The sequence below is a fragment of the Limulus polyphemus genome, unplaced genomic scaffold (assembly GCF_000517525.1).
Source record: "Limulus polyphemus unplaced genomic scaffold, Limulus_polyphemus-2.1.2 Scaffold8435, whole genome shotgun sequence".
NCBI lineage: Eukaryota > Metazoa > Arthropoda > Merostomata > Xiphosura > Limulidae > Limulus > Limulus polyphemus.
This window is the reverse complement of record NW_013674045.1, coordinates 827-17,992: the sequence shown is the minus strand read 5'-3', so window position 1 is coordinate 17,992 and position 17,166 is coordinate 827. Positions and strand designations below refer to the sequence as shown.

Genomic DNA, 17,166 nt, shown 5'->3' with positions numbered 1-17,166 from the left:
ATATAGAGATAGAGTAGAGAAAATAACAGATAAAATAAAACATTTTACTGAAAAAAACGTTTGAAATGTATTTAGATTTTAGGGATTGCACAAAGAAAATTTGAGGTTTTTGAGATGAAGAAAAGTATTTTTAATCTTAACATGAAAATTACTTTGCACACTATATATTTAAAACAAATACTCAATATATTCATGGACAAATATTTATTTTAGTTTATTAAGAATACTTGACTAAAAATTAAGATTTTTTGTATGTGAAAGACTTATAATGTTAATTGAAAGACTACCAAATTTCGTTAAGATATACACACTATATTGAAAGTTAGAAGTATTAACTGTTGAGAGAGTTAAACTGCCCACATCTCAAGGATATTAACCCAATAAGGGCCAACTTCTCAATTTTAGGATCATCCTCATTCATCCTGAATATTTTTGGTGAAATTACATCTTTTAGTCTCAAAACTACATGTTGTGATCTTTCTTTTATGTATTACATTATGATGTTTTGTGAAAAATCTCTACGTGATGGAGAAAAGTAAATATTATTTTTGGATTCAGCGTACAGGAAATACTGTAGAACATGTAAACATTTCAAGACAATAAAACCTGTGTAATTGAAACTTGCCCATTCTTCCCTTTTCTTCAGTTTGTTTGTAGTTTTATTAACAAACATAATAATAAACAAATTTTCATTGTGGTAAACAAAATAATAACTTGATTTAAGTAAGAGTGTTTTTTTTCTTCCCGATTTGTTAAAAATTCTTACTTGATAGAAAAACAATAAGTATTATTTTTCAAATCTGTGTAGATGAATTATGGAAAATCTGTTATTAAGACCAAAACAATTTTTATGAAGTTTAAATTTGCAGGCGTGTGTAATTATACATTAAAAACTTTTAAGTGAATTTTGAAACTTTTCAGATTATGCTGAGATTGAATTGTTTCTTTTACAAGTGTAGGCAAATTGAGATTTATTTATAACTTTATCAACCACTGCAATTTGTTAATATTTGCATAACTGACTTGGCATCATTGTTTTGTACTCAGTTCCCTGTTTACTGCTTTAGAGGATTACTACAATTTATTTTTTACCAGATAATGTTTTCATGTTTATATGATGTCTCTAAAGCTAAACACACACAAAAAATTTCATTTTCTAAAAAAATAGTTCTGGATTAATTTGGAAAGATTGTTCCAAGGAAGAAATACCAAACACTGAAAAAGTAAAGTTGTCCAGAACAAATGCCACACATGACTAGAGAAGTATCCATGAATGGGTGTAAGTCCAGGTGGAGAAAGACAGAAGCTCAGGGTCATATGAAAACTTTTGAACAACCATGAGAGCAAGAGTGAAGAGACAGAAATAGAAATAATAGAGAAGGCAGTGGATCACAAGGTATATTCCACTAATCTGTCAGAATCCACTGCAGGGGCACAGAAGAAGCAAAAGGTCTCAGAAGACACAGAATGTCATGCACAAGAAGAAAAGAAAACATAAAAGCTTTAGAAACCTGAATTTCTATATCTTGGTAAAGGTCAAGCTCACCCATCATATAAGGTGATCAAAACTCCCAAATGAATCAAACACTGAATGGGAGTCACTGACTTAAGACCCTGACCAGTCAACCCAAAACAGAAGACTCCCAAATGAATCAAACACTGAATGGGAGTCACTGACTTAAGATCCTGACCAGTCAACCCAAAACAGAAGACTCCCAAATGAATCAAACACTGAATGGGAGTCACTGACTTAAGATCTGACCAGTCAACCCAAAACAGAAGACTCCCGAAATGAATCAAACACTGAATGAGAGTCACTGACTTAAGAATCTGACCAGTCAACCCAAAACAGAAGACTCCCGAATGAATCAAACACGGAATGGGAGTCACTGACTTAAGATCCTGACCAGTCAACCCAAAACAGAAGACTCCCGAATGAATCAAACACTGAATGAGAGTCACTGACTTAAGATCCTGACCAGTCAACCCAAAACAGTAGACTCCCAAAGTAGAAAGGCATCCTAGCAGATTATGCCTCTCATGATGGGGATAGAAGTTGCCAAATGTCCAGATAGTTATGGAAATGTGGAACCAGTGAGTGGTCTCCATGTGAATTCTCTCAGAACTTAACTGAAAACAGATAGCCCTGTAAATCTTGAATGACAACGATAACAGCTAGGAGAAATCCTGTGGGATCTAAGGATCATCTCTCACAGGACCAAAACTACTCAGGAGTGGTTCCAGAAACAACTTATTGCAGAGACCCCAAGATAGCTGGCCTCTTAGAAGGGGCCCCAAGACAAGGAATTCCCAAAAATATCTGCATAAAGAAGTGGTGCCAAATTGAGATCCCTGAGAGAAAACAGAAGGTCTAACTCCAGAAACAAAAAAGTATCCCAATAAATCAAATCTCAAAATCAAAGAAAGTAAACTGAGTAATAGCTGAAGAAGAAAATGGACATTATGAAGAACAGATTAGTGTAACCTTATCCCAGTAAAACTGTCATGGTAGTGGTGCAAAGTCTCAGAAGGAAAGGGTAAAAAGGATAGTAAACTCAACAACAAAAAAGAGCAGATTGAGGATAAAAGAGAGTCAAAGTATGAATAGAAGAAAATCCCCAAGTTGGGAGAAGAGACTCAAGGAATAGGAACACTCGAAATGAGGAATGAAATCCCGCCACAGGTCACACAGAAGGAAGCTTAAAGTCAGGGCACTTGAGAGTAAACATGAAGCATAGACTGAGAGAATCTGCAAGAATCCAACAAATAGGTGAGAGGGGAAAACATCTTACGAGTTGAGATGCATGTATGAATTCTGAGAACCAGCAGAAAATAACTGAAGCAAGAAAATACATCACACATCTGAGTTATAAGGGCAGCAAAAAGACAAAAGCAGGTATTAACTGGTCCTTATCAGGAATAGAAGAACCAGGAGCAAAAGCATTTTGTGGGAAGAGTTGGTAAAAGACTTCCAAAAACAAGGCAAGCTCAAGATAAGGTTCAGAAATAGAACCAACCACATAATGTACAATGGTGGTATCATTGCTTACTGTCTAAGTAACTCCAGTCACCAATGAAAGACAATAAGATAACTCCTTAGGATAGTGAGTCTCTGAAAGTTTCAGAAACAGTATAAAAGAAATCATATGCAATAAGATCCATGTAGGAAAATAAAAAATTTTTTAAGTATGGTATATCCATGGTACATAGTAAGCCTTGATTATTGTCATAATGACAAAAAGTGTGATTAAGTATCAGAACTTGAACACAAGATGAATAATAATGAGGAATAGTCTTGTAAAAGCAACCATATCACAGACTTTGGAACAGATGTCCCAAATCTAATAGTTTGATTAATAGGGGAAATCAAATTACTGAAAGAAAAGGTTATAATTGAAATTAGAAATACAAACTGAAATTAGTAAAGTTTTGCTTACTGCATTGTAGATGGGAATAATAAGATGTTGGTTACAAATCTTCAAAAGGCAAATTATCTGTTGTGAATTGAGCAACTGAATTAATTAGAGGTACTGATAAAATATGGAAAATTTTAAAAAGATAAACTTTTAAATATTCAAGATATACATGTTCCTTACAGAAAATAAAGGGTTGCTGCAAGTAAAACACCAGATTGTCTAAAAAAGAGTTTAAAATTAAAGCATTATATATTGAAGAAGTTTAAATTGACTGCTATGGCAGGAGACTTAGAGGATGATAAAAGATCAAGTGAGTTGGTCAAATAGGACATTATAAAATAAAAAAGGTTGGATGAAAATGTATAAATGAAAAATTAGGATTTTTTTAATATATTAAAGGTAAAAAAATGTTAGGATGGGAATAGAGCCTTTGAAGGATGACAATGAAGACTAATATCAGATGATTATGAGATGGCTGGGTTACAAATTCTACTTTTTAGTCATTTTTAATAGAGGTTTAAGCAATATTCCTCATCCTGAAAAGTTGCTAGATGGAAACAAGATTATAATATTAATTTTGAGCTTCTTAAGAATAAATTGAGGAGTTTGAAGAATGACAGGGCTCCGGGACCAAATAATATTTCCCCAAGGGTTTTGAAAGATATTAAGGACTGTATACGTGAACCACTTGCTACATTTGTTCTCAATCCTTAAATACTGGGCAGGTGCCAGAAAGTGGGAAGTTGGCTAATGTTGCTCCTTCTTTCAAGGGAATGATAAAAATTGTCCCATTAACTATAAGCTTATTAATCTTACATCAGTGGTGTGAAAATTTTTGATCTAATAAATATGATAAAAAAAACTTTTCAAAGACATTTAACAAAGTTTCAAAATTTTTTGGATAGTCAACATGGTTTCATGAGAGACGAATGTGCCCTACTAATATTTTGAAACTCTTTGAAGAGGTTACTGCTTATGTAGTTTAGGGTATGGGTGTGGACAGAAAGCATATGACAAGGTGCCACATAAATGCCTTGTTAAAAAAATATATCTATACATTTGGGAGATAGGTTGGTTCATTGGATAAAAAAATGGTTGGATGAAAGAAAGCAGAGGATTGTTATAAATGGAGTTCAGCATTCAAATTAGATTAATGTCACAACTAGGGTACCTCAGAGCTAAGTATCAGGACCTTTGCTCTTTTTAATTTACATCAATGACAAACATGAAGAAACAGTCAATAGATTGTTTAAATTTAACAATGGTGTTGGATGTTGCTGGCTCTGAGAAGGATAACCCTACTTTACAAAAGGATTTAGATTATTTGGTGAGTTGGGTGAATAAATGGCAGATGGCTTTTAATTAAAATAAATGTTATATCTACATAAATATTAAATATAAGACTAAATAGGTTATAATTTCATTGTATAGTTGGGCTTTATTTGGAATATTTTGCTCAGTGTTGGGCTCCTTCTTTAGGGAGGACATTAAATTATTTGAAAGGGTTCAGAGGAGGGCTATATCAAGATGATACCTGAGATGGATAGGTTATCATACAAAGATAGGTTATGATCTCTGAAACTGATTACTCTTGAAAAAAAAGAAGAATGAAGGGGATCTGAGCAAAATGATAGCATTAATGCATTGTATGTTTTGTACTTAATGGTGGTAATAATAAGACAAAAGTGTGAGATAACAAATTCTATTTTTATTTTGTTATGGTTTCGTTTATCATTCATTTATTATACCTTTTGTCATTTAGTTTAGCAATGCATCTTTAGTCACACTAAAATGTTAACTCATCTTCTAGCTGATCAGGTTGGTTTTGAGTAAGTATGTATGTATTATGAAACCAATTCTTGTTTCACTGCAACTGCCTAGGACAATTACCATCTTCTCCTGTGTCCAGAAAAGTTTCACTGAGGAAATATATGTAAATCTTTAGAGTATAAACATAAAATTGTCCAATAGTTTCACCTGATCTTGGATCTGTTAATTCATACACTAATGGAGTAACACACTTAGGAACTTTGAATGGTCCATTCCACCTTGGAGCAAATTTTGCAGTAAAATTATTTACTGCAGAAGATAATGGATGTGTCCTTAATAATACTAAGTCACCTACTTTATATGTATCTGGGCATCTCTTACAGTTGTACGCTTGTTGTGTCCCTTCTGAGCCTTTTCAGTATTGGATCTTGCTTTCTGTATGACATCTTGCAATTCTGATGTTTGCTCATCCACTGTTTGATATTTTGTCAGTCAGTCTCAAGGAAGAAAGCTTTCTTATCCCAGATTGAGTTTGACTGGCATGTAATTCCAAGAGAAAATGCAGGTAAAGTTTGATGATTCTTCTCAATATAAGCAGATATCGTTCTACCTATATTTTGATTTGCTATTTCAGTAATATTAGACTGAGGCTGATGTCGAGTTGTAAACTATGTGTAATTTCCATAGCTTTACATGTTTCACCCATCAAATGTGCCACAAATTATGGTCTGTTATTGGATACATGAGTTCTTTAGAATACCATATCTACACAAGTATTCATTAATTAGTTTTTTTCACTGTCAATTTAGTAGTTATTTGTTGTTTGTCAAAACAGTAAATTTGACCAAAAGCAGTCAGCCAAATTTATGTAAAGCACTTAACTTGGTGAAATAATAGGAGTACATATCATGGGACCTTATCCAAAATCTAGTACTGGGAATAGTTATTTGTTGGTTATAACAGATTATTTTAGTAAATGGGTCTAATTATATCCTCTTAAACATTACTACTGAAGTGACAGTGAAAAACAAATTAATAAATACTTGTGTATGTATGTATGGTACTCTAAAGACTCTTGTATCTGATAATGGATCACAATTTGTGTCTTATTTGATGGATGAAACATATAAATCAATAGGAAGTTATAATTTTCCTTGACTGATAATATATTTACGATAGGTGCTTACGCCCTATCACAAGATTAGCTATTCTCATTCAGTGCTGCCCTCTATATGCGAACCTTTTCTTTATGCATGCAACAAGCCTTCCACTCCCCCCTTGTTGGAATTACTAATTTCAACATGTCTCTCATGTAAATCATCATGCATCATCTCTTAAAAAATAGTAGCACTCCTCTACCAAACCTTTACCTCGAAGTTTGGCAGAAGGTATGAGCACCAGAGAAGTGGGGTGAAGGGTAGGAAGTGTGAGCAGAGGTAAGTAAATTATAACTTCCGATACAGTACTCCCCTCCTCTCACAAGATTAGCTAGAATCCCACATTGAGAAGGAGGAGGGACCGATGCGAGAAAACAAAAGAAGTAGCTCCAAAAGCATCCAAAGGATACCCCATACAATGAGACATATAGATCTGAAGATCAGAAAAGGGGAACCACACCATTTCAGAGCCACGTATACTCTTCACCCATGGGTGAAATGTATAAAACATAAGGCCGAAAACTTATAGGTGTAGAGTAGCTAGGGCACGGCGAATCGTACTCCAAGGAGAGAACCATAACAATTCCATGTACCACTGCTGTGACCCATGACACAGGTGGAGTAATTGGGGGGGAAGATAGACAACCCGAACTCGTGTGAAGACTTATGGTGATTGGTTCACTCTAATCCAATACCTCTTCATGTGTTACCGACATCCACGTGAGGGTATGATGAGGTCTCTCAATCAAATGGGTGAACTGCAATTTTGATGGCTCAACTCCAGTGTTTATGTAAATGGTATCAGGAGGCCACGTCATCCAGTAAGGTGACGGCTTAACTCCAGTGTTTATGTAAATGGTATCAGGAGGCCACATCATCCAGTAAGGTGACCACTCAACTCCAGTATTTATGTAAATGGTATCAGTAGGCCACATCTTCCAGGAAGGAGACAGTTCAACTTCAGTTGTTCTGCAAATGTTATCAAGAAGCCACATCATCCAGCAAGGTGATAGCTCAACTCCTGGGGCAAAAGGGTTAATGTCCCAATCTGGAAACGTAGGATGCCTGGGAGGTCAGCGTATCCGGAAGGAATGCATGAGCAGGATTTCTGTAAAGAGGAGCTTCCGACAGGAGATGTATGGAAGAAAGATACCATAAGAGGTTCGTTAGGGTAAGACGTAGGCGAGAATTTTGGGCATGGGTAAGTCTAACACTTGATTCAGGAGCCGCCCCCCAAATAGGTAACAATGAACTTAACAACTGCTGATCTAAAAACGAATAGTCTACATGATGGTAAGAATGGGTGAACTGATCAGAAGTCCTTGGGGGCGTGGCATGCTGATCCCCTCACTTAATTATGAGACAAATTGATCCACATGTACCCAAATATCAGGGGAGGGAGGAAAAACTCAAAATGGTTGGGATGCTTGTTCATGTAACAAGGAAGGATGTGGTGAATAAGAGATAGGGGAAAGGGATAAAACATCACAAACCTGAGACACCAAACCTGGAAATACCGAATTAGGCTTAGGTGATTCCTAAGGCTGCAAGTGGGAAGGAACAGCAAACTCTGGAGGTGGGATAAATGTCCTCCTCATTCTGAACAAGTTCAGCCAGCTCACAAGGACCCTGAGCGATGTCTGAGTACAAAGGTTGACCCACGTAGGTCTCAAATCTCCTGATGTATAAAACTAGAGAGATCCACTGTTGGGTTGCCCGCACCTGAGGCCTGAGAAAAAAACACTGGTCACTGGTGTGACCCCAAAAGTGGTAACGTGAACTTTGGAAACAAAAGGTTCACAAAATTCGAGTGCAGAAATAGTGAGAATAATGAACTGGTATAAAATAAAATCAAAAAGGAACCATTTCACATGAAAAAAAAAAGTTTGTCACATTGAAAGCATAAGGCACACATAAGAGTATGTATTAACTCAAACATTGCCAAATGAGAAGTGGGGGTTCGGTAGAGGGGTGTAGAGGGAATCACATGCATCACGTGAGCATATCATGCTACTGTTGGTTAAGAGATGACACATGATGATTTACATGAGAGACATGTTGAAATATAGAGAGAGCGAAAGGCTTGTGGCATGCATAATGAAAAAGTTTGCATATAGAGGGTAGCACTAAACGAGAATACCTAATCTTGTGAGCGGAGCTAAGTACTGTATCGGAATTAAACATATCTTTACAAATCGATATCATCCTCAGTCTAATATTACTGAACGAACATATAGAAACACAGGTAGAATTAAATCTGCTTACATTGAGAAAAATCATTGAGCTTAAGACAATGACCTGCATTTTCTCTTGGAATTAAAACTTCTATTCATGGGTCCACAGTTTACATTCCAGCCAAACTCCATCTGGGATAAGAAAGCTTTCCTCTTTGGGACCAGCTGACAAATTATCCAACAGCACCACAAACAGTGGATGAGCAAACATCAGAATTGCAAGATGTCATACAGAAAGCAAGATCCAATGTTGAATAGGCTCAGAAGTGACAGCAACAAGCATACAACTGTAAGAGATGCCCAGATACATATAAAGTAGGTGACTTAGTATTATTAAGGACACATCCATTATCTTCTGAGGTAAATAATTTTACTGCAAAATTTGCTCCAAGGTGGAATGGACCATTCAAAGTTACTAAGTGTGTTACTCCATTAGTGTATGAATTAATAAATCCAAGATCAGGTGGAACTATAGGATAATTTCATGTTTATACTCTAAAGATTTATATATATTTCCATAATTAAACTTCTCTGGCCATAGGAGAAGATAGTGATTATCCTAAGCAGTTGTGGCAAAATGGGAATGTCAACTACAAACAACTTGGAGGTCACCTGCCCCCACAAGACAAAGGACTTTTGCTGATGTGTCCATTTCTCATCCTTCAAAATAGTCTATTAACAATTTACCTGTCTCCCACTCAACCTACTCAAAGGGCATTACAGCCATGTCATAGAGTTGATTATTGCAGCTAAGCTGGTCAATGAACTCTTAATACACTTCCAGTAACCCAAACCAGAGCAAGAAGCTAGAAAAGGTAAAGCTGAAGAGTCAAGAACATGAATTGTTTTTCCTTGTAAGTTATCTTTACTTAAACTGTAAAAGATTCATGATGTCCGTTTCATAATACATACATACTTACTCAAAATCAACTTCATCAACTAGAAAGTGAGTCAGAGCTTTGAAGTAACTAAAAATTCATAGCTACACTAAACAATAACAAAATAAAATATAATTTGCTATCTCACAAGGGTACAAATGTAAATTTTGGCAGGGTAGGAGTCATATTCAGCTAAGACAGTTTTACTTTTCTAAAGGGTGGTTGGCCTTTGGAATGGATTGCCTTTATATATGATGGATGCAGCAAATTGAAGGGATTTTAAATGAAGGCTTGATAAATATTTAAATGATAAGAGCTAGATTTGAATGGTTTTCTTTAAAGTTTAGTTTTGTGGATGTGACAGCCTAGATGTACCATAAAGCCCCTTGTTGTCCTTAAATGTTATAAATAGGAAAAAAAATAAAATCTTAACAGAAAGTAGGGATTGCTGGTTATTGTTAGAATTGCTATAAGAAGATCCAAAACAAAATAAATATTGCAATAAAAATTACACTAACAAGTAAAGTGATACTATTTGGATAAATTTTAAAATGATTTTCAATACCCTACTTTGGTTGGCATTGTGATCTGTATAGCTAAATGAAGCAGTTTAAATAACTTTACTTGTTTGTGTACTTCTTATTGCAGCATTTATTTTATTTTGGATTCTTCTTATAGCAGTTCTAAGAATAACCAATGATTCGTACTTTCCATTAAAAATTTTTTTTCCTATTTATTTGTTCAGTTTTTATATGTCCATGGAATGAACACAACATCTATAAACTTTCCATATAGCCATATCCCTGATAGCTATAACTTTTACAAGAATTAAAACCACAACCACAAATTTATAAAATGTAATCCTTACAGATAAGTGTATAAAGCTGCCAAAGTAAGGATTAAGTTTTAAAAATTCATGATAGTGGTTTTAATTCTTGTTTCATTGCTTTTTGTTTATTTACTTTTTATTTTATGCCTGTATAAAGTATGTACTTTAATGCTAGAAACTGTCGCATGTCCATTCATCGCTATATGGAGCACAATCTGTTAGGTTGAAAAGATATTTAAGTACATGCATGATATGTTTACTAATTATAAAAAATCTGTATATATTTATCAGAATATCCAAAGTGGATATCCACAGACCAGTCAAGTAAGCTGGAGAAATCTTGTAGCAATAGTCTAGGCACTAGCTTCACTGATGTGATCAGGTAGGTAAGTAGTAAACGAAAAAGTTGCTGTTTTAGGAATTTATGAATTGTTATACCAGAAATGCTAGCAATCTTTTCAGTATATTATTTGTATATATATGTGCATAATATATTGTAATCAATACTCTGAATGGTTGGTTTTTCTCTTAGGAATTCAATGAGGTGGTTTTTTGGCATGTGAATTATTTGTAAACCTTGTTGATCCATCCCTACTGTTAAGTACTACTGTAATTAATAATTTTTGTTATATGTTATATAACTCACTAGTTATTCAATCAATGTAACTGCAGACACTGACATGGGTAACATTTTAGATTAATATTTTATTTTCTATGTTATTGAAGATAAATTCATGAAAAAGACCAAATCAATATCACTTAAAAGATGAAACCACAGACAATGACTTTCAAGCCTAGTAAGAAATACTTAGATAAAACAATTAACCACTGAAAAAAGGTAAACCAAAAAAACTGTATCCCAACTGTGGTTACTGTTTTGAATGTTTGTAACTATCAAAACAAGAAAATGTTAGTACAGTTAATTGAAAGAGCTACCAGACAAATTAAGATACGAAGCAAAGAAGAAAGGAAATATCACACAGACTAAGATAATGAGCAGAAAGGAAGAGAAGTAAAAGAAATGTTGTCCTAACACATTTATAACCAATACAAATTTTTATCTATATTCCTCTTACATATGATAAACTTTATATATTGAAAGCCATTGTGAAAGAAATATATTGTAATCGAATTAATATCTTTTGGGCTCCTTACCTTAGAAAACATATTGAATTGTTGCAAATGGTTCAGAGGAGGGCTACTACGATGATATCTGGGATGAAAAGTTTGTCATAAGAGGATAGATTAAGATCTCTGATCTTGTTTTCTTTTGACAAAAGAAGAGTTAGAGGGGAATAGACCAAGATATTTAAGATTGTTAAAGGGTTTGATATTGTTTATGCATCATCTTTTTTTTGTTATATTTAATAGTGAGAATGGTAAGACTAAAGGACATAAGTATACATTTTGGCTGGATAGGAGTCATCTGCAGGAAATATATCTATATTTTTCTAACAGGATGGTTGTACTTTGGAAGGTGTTGCCTTCAGATGTTGTAGACACTATTAATTTAAAAGTTTAAAGGAAAGATTTATAAGGACTTATATTGAGTTTTTTAGTGTTTAGTTTAATTTAGTGCATAGGACAGCCTAGATGGACCAAAAGGTCCCTTACTGTCCTTTGTTGTTATGTTTTGTTATAAAAATAATTAAATTTCAATGTCTGAAGAAACAAATAACTCAATATCTTAAGAAAATGTACCAATGATACTCCTCTACATATGCATTACACTTACATAATGATCAGTGAATAAAAATAACTCATGTAGCCTGATACAATAGCAACGAGGAACTATGAGAAACTTAAAGCATCTCAAATTACAAGCTTCTAATCGTACAAGTACAGAAAAGTTGTATTTGGTTCTTAATTATGTTGATCACAAATTTCTAAATACCTTATGCTTGGACAGCTGCTCTTCTGAAGAAACTGGGGGAATACTGACAACTTGGATAGTTCCAGTCTTCTGTTTTTGTGTGCGTGCTATATCAAATAAACTTCGTCTTCTCCCTCTTCCCTGTGCTTCTTCCATTCATTCTAAAACAATAAAAGTCCAGCAATTATCAACTACAGTAGTTAGAATCCTAACACTATTCAATTAAACATTTACTGTTAAGAATATACCTGTCTTGAACAAAAAGCCAATTGTTTTTAAAGATTTCCCAATTCTGTTCCACATTACCTTTCAACTCATTATCCTAATTCACTAACGATGAATTTTGTCTCGTGGAATCAACTTTCTGAACATTAGGAACTAAAATTTCGTTTTTTGTCACATTATAAAGTAAAACTTCAAACCTAATCATTTAATGATCACTCTTCTTCAAATCTTCAACTCTTGTAACCACATCCTCATTAGTGGTTAACAATAAATATGAAATGTCATCTTGTCAAGTTGTATCTCTGGCCAGTTAGTATAGACATCCATCCTAAATCACTTCAAGAACTTTTTATCTCTCACTACTTGACTCCATAAAATCTCAATTAATGTGTCTAAAACAAAATGTTAAAAAAATATTGTATCCTATGATGTAAAGACCATGAGGTGATTAAGTATGAACATTAAGAATTACCAATAGTACATTCCTTTTCCTCCACCACTGGGGTGTATATGAAGAACCAAAATATGTTTATAACAGCCAAAAAATGAGCATGCATAATTTCACATATTTAACAATAATGAGCAGAAAACATTTACCAGACATCAAATGTTTTGAAAATGAAGTAAATCTGGGTAAACTAACAAGTTATAGTACTGATATTAAACATGCATTATGATACAAAGCAAACTGTATCATCGAAGAAAATAATCTTGTGCTTCATTGAATTAACGAATAAAGTTAATAGCATAGAAACAACGTGAAAAACCAACCAATAGTTCATTTGAAGCTAATATAGTAATATTGTATGAAGTAGATTTTGTCCCTAATCTTCCCGTTTTACATTATATATTATTTCAAGGTTAGGAAAAATACTTATGTAAAAATTTATACTTATAGAGTAAAATAATATTTAATTCATATGTACCACTAATAAGCCTATTCAAAATTGTAATCTTAACAATCCTAATGACAGAAGCCTTTGTTTACTTAATACTGAATAAATTTTACTACTATTACAAAGACCAAGTAGAAATAGGACTAATCAATCTAATGGCAATGCTAAGATCAGTAAGACTTATAATTAACCTTCCACTTACTATATTATGTTATTTATAAAGGCGTAAATATTTTTGGTGTAATTTATATGAAGTACTTTTTATTGGCTAAATGTTAAGTAAATGATGAATTCCAGTTCAATTTCAAACAAACAGCGTTGGATATATGGATTTCGTAAATAGTATTTAAGGTTAAGCCTAGTGTTTATGACTCTCGTTGCTACGACTACCAGGCACTATTTAGCTGCCACCTATTACTTTTATTATTGTGTGGGGAGCATAGTGAAAAAAAAAGTATTACTTCAAAAGGTGATGAAAAGTTAGTGCAGGTATTATGTACATCAGCGCCTTTTGTCAGTGTGATGTTAATGAAATAGAAAAAAAAACATTCCGAATATTTCTTCTTGAACTATGGAGATTGATCATGACTTGTGTGAATATTAAAATTCAATTAATAATTAAAATCAACGTCTTATATTTACACTTTTTAAAAACTTTATTAAAGTCGTCAACGGCTTCCACTATAAAAGCACCTCTACATGTACATTGTTTCGACGTCCTCTGTGTTTTTAAAATTGTGTAAATATAAAACGTCGATTTTAATAATTTTTCAATTTTAAATAATACACAAGTGCTGATTGCTCATACTTATTTGTGTGAATATTTCTTCTACATAATCATGGGAGTATAGAAACCAATTTTCTGTTGAGGCAAGTTTATATTTTCTTGTAAACGATATTGCTTAAATCATTGTTTTAGATGCTAAGATTGTCACAGTTCTGGCGAACGAAGTGATACTTATACTTTGAGCGTATCCTATCTAAAAGGACTTTCTGAAATTTAAAACAAACTCTTTATCAGTTTTGGTTCAATAAAAATGACTTACAACAAGACTTCTTAACTAAGACTTCTGGAATTAAGAACATAAATAACCTTATAGGGGTCAACTGAAAAATTATAAAAATACAATAGTACATTCTAATTTTTTTGTGAGAAAGTATCTTAAACGATTCAAATTCTATTTTTTCACTTCTTAGGATTTTAAGGTCGGGCGTAACATTCTTTTTAGTGTGTTGGAATGCAGATCGAGAGTCACGGGTTCGAGATTACATGCTCTGCACTTTCATCTTTGGGCTAGTTAAATTCAATCCCGTTATTTGGTTCAAAGATTCAAACAAAGCTCTTGTAGCGATGAGTGCTGTTGACTGCCTTCCCTCTAATCAGTAGTACAAAATTAAAGGCCACTACTGCTGAATAATAAAGGTAATTATCACTGCCATGTTTACGACATAATTATATTTATGAATTCTTCTATAAAAAGATGTTACAAAATCGAGTTTGAAAAATTAAGTTTTTGTCAACAAGTATACCAAGTCGAAAACATAATTAGTTAAATGTCGATTTTTTTCTCAAACCTGTTTTCTTCTCATCAATGTACACGTACAAGAAAACGTATTTTTAAAAATATCATATAATTTTGCAAAGTAATTTATTAATTCCACGTATAAAATTAAATAAATGTGCATATATATTGATTCTATTCAACAAAAAATACACCTGTTTCAGTTTCATACAACTTCCACTACAACTAATGTAACTGCTGCACGAGTAGCGTGTGCTATTTTTTAGTCTCACACTGTAAGTTCAACTGACGTGGGTTGTAAAAATATGGCGTTTGTTCTCTTCGTAGCTTTAATCACACTGCATCATATGGAAATGAACAATAAAAAGTATGTTTTCGGAGAAGTACTTTTGATTTATATTTCAAAAAAAATCCACAAAAATTACAGTTTCAACGAAAAAATTAAAAGTGTGTAACTATTTGAAGATTAGGCAACATTAATGTTATAAAGTTATCCTTATATATTATTCTATAGACATAAAAAATTGCAACAAATATCTTGCTTATAAATTACAGTTCAACCTTGTAAAAAGTCTAGTCATGTTCTTTGTTCAGGTTTATCAATGAAGGGTGAATTTTCTTAAAACCGATCCAATTATACAATTGATCAATGAATAGAATTGGCCTTATTATTCCTTTTTTTTATCTAAATAACAATTTTATCTATATTTGCTACTCATGTTCCAAGTAGCGCTATTTCATTGAGATTCCTCAAAATAACTGTATCATGACTGTGTTGACTCCTGTTTTTTAAAAAATAAAATAAAACTTTCCTATCATTAACAAAATCTATTTCTGTGCATTCTAAAACCGTCGAAATATTGTAATAAAGATAACTATGGATTTTATTTCCACTGAAGTCCTTTTTTTATTTTCCTTTTAAAAATCGAAAATAAAACCAATGAACTTACCATACATCATCTGTTGTCATATTTAGCTACTAACGATAATTATAAGTATGGTGTTTTGAGTTGTCTTTTACTCATCACAATGAACCTATGTTTATATTGTTACGTCTCCGTTCGTTAGTTAATTTTCCATAAATTCGTTCCGACGAAACTTTAGCGACACAAGTCCTTTCTTAAATAAAACTGGTTTATTCTTTCCGAATACAACTTTACGATACACTTAATTTCAACAGTCGCTATGTAACAAACGCTATAATTATCAACGAACTTCTCACGTGCTTAACAATATTCTCTCTGACTGCAGTTCAATTACTCATTACCTCCTTGTTCCGTCACGTTGTGACCATCTTATATATACCAGACTATCCCCAATCTAGTAGTCTCCCGATAATTCACGAAGGTTCGAGAAGGACGTGGCGTGATACTAGTCACGTGACCTCGCTGACGCAACAATATAGAATCTGAAGTATATGTAGCATTGATGCTATTATATAATATTATTCTAAACCATTCAACAGATATCTCTTCCAGATGGTGATTGAACATGGATACATTGCTTCCCCTGTGAAAAATCTAATTCCGTATATTTACCCTAGCTGAAGACCCCCCCCCCTTATAACTCATTTACTTTCATCACTGCTTAAATACATTTTGAACACTTGACGAACATCATTTCATACCATTCAATTTCCTTTTCGAAATCCTTATCGGTACTGTAGAATAAACACTTACTTATTCATTATCTTAGCCACTGTGGGCCATAGAAAGGGCGTAACCCACTGCTGGCCCGCCAGTCATATAGGCTAGAATGAAATGACTGAAAAAAAACTGAAAACAAAACGACACAAATATCGTGGAAAGTATTGGAAATAAGAACAGAAACGTGTTACCCAAATAGTTGATATTCAAAACCAAAAAAGTGGGGGGGGGGGAGGTCTTTTATCTTATGTAGTGCGTTTTTGAGAGCACAGTTGTCATTTAATAGAGATTTAATGATTCACACTCTCAAAATATAAATACTACTTTCATTTATATATTTCACTCTTCATCAATAATTCTGGACAAGGGCAAAGAGTAAATAAGGCCTACTTGAAATTCAGGAAAATGGTTTTCCCAGTCTCATTCTGTAGGGTTACAATTAACTATTACTAGGACGATCTATGTAATCATCAGTTTAAAAAATTAATCATACAATATGAGTTCTTACAAATTTATTCACTTTTAATTAATTATATACTTTTCAGTTCACAAACCACATTTAAAACTCGTGTTTAAGCTAAGGTGTATTATCACCAACCTTCCCTGTGATAGAGGCTATGTTGAATTGATAGTGCAATTTACAATTTCAGAAAATTTACAATGTTACAGTAAGATAAACATGAGATATGATAATGCCATTTGCTGGTAGCTTGAATAAT

General features: G+C 33.3%; 1 protein-coding gene across 4 annotated transcripts in view; it reads right to left on the bottom strand.

Annotated features, from left to right (window-relative positions):
• LOC106475343 (tctex1 domain-containing protein 1-like) overlaps positions 1-15,770 on the bottom strand; it is a 24,740-nt gene extending 8,970 nt beyond the window's left edge. The window contains exons 1-3 of one of the 4 annotated variants that reach the window (XM_022379480.1): positions 13,481-13,656; positions 12,580-12,774; positions 12,179-12,318 (exon numbers count right to left, since the gene is read on the bottom strand). In XM_022379480.1, the coding sequence (XP_022235188.1) occupies positions 12,179-12,313 (135 nt within the window). In that variant the 5' untranslated portion in view covers positions 12,314-12,318; positions 12,580-12,774; positions 13,481-13,656. Of the gene's footprint in view, positions 1-12,178; positions 12,319-12,579; positions 12,775-13,308; positions 13,440-13,480; positions 13,663-15,751 lie in introns of those variants that run through there. The other 3 variants (XM_022379481.1, XM_022379479.1, XM_013936031.2) reach the window with 3 other exon arrangements.
• Between the last annotated feature and the right edge of the window lie 1,396 nt (positions 15,771-17,166).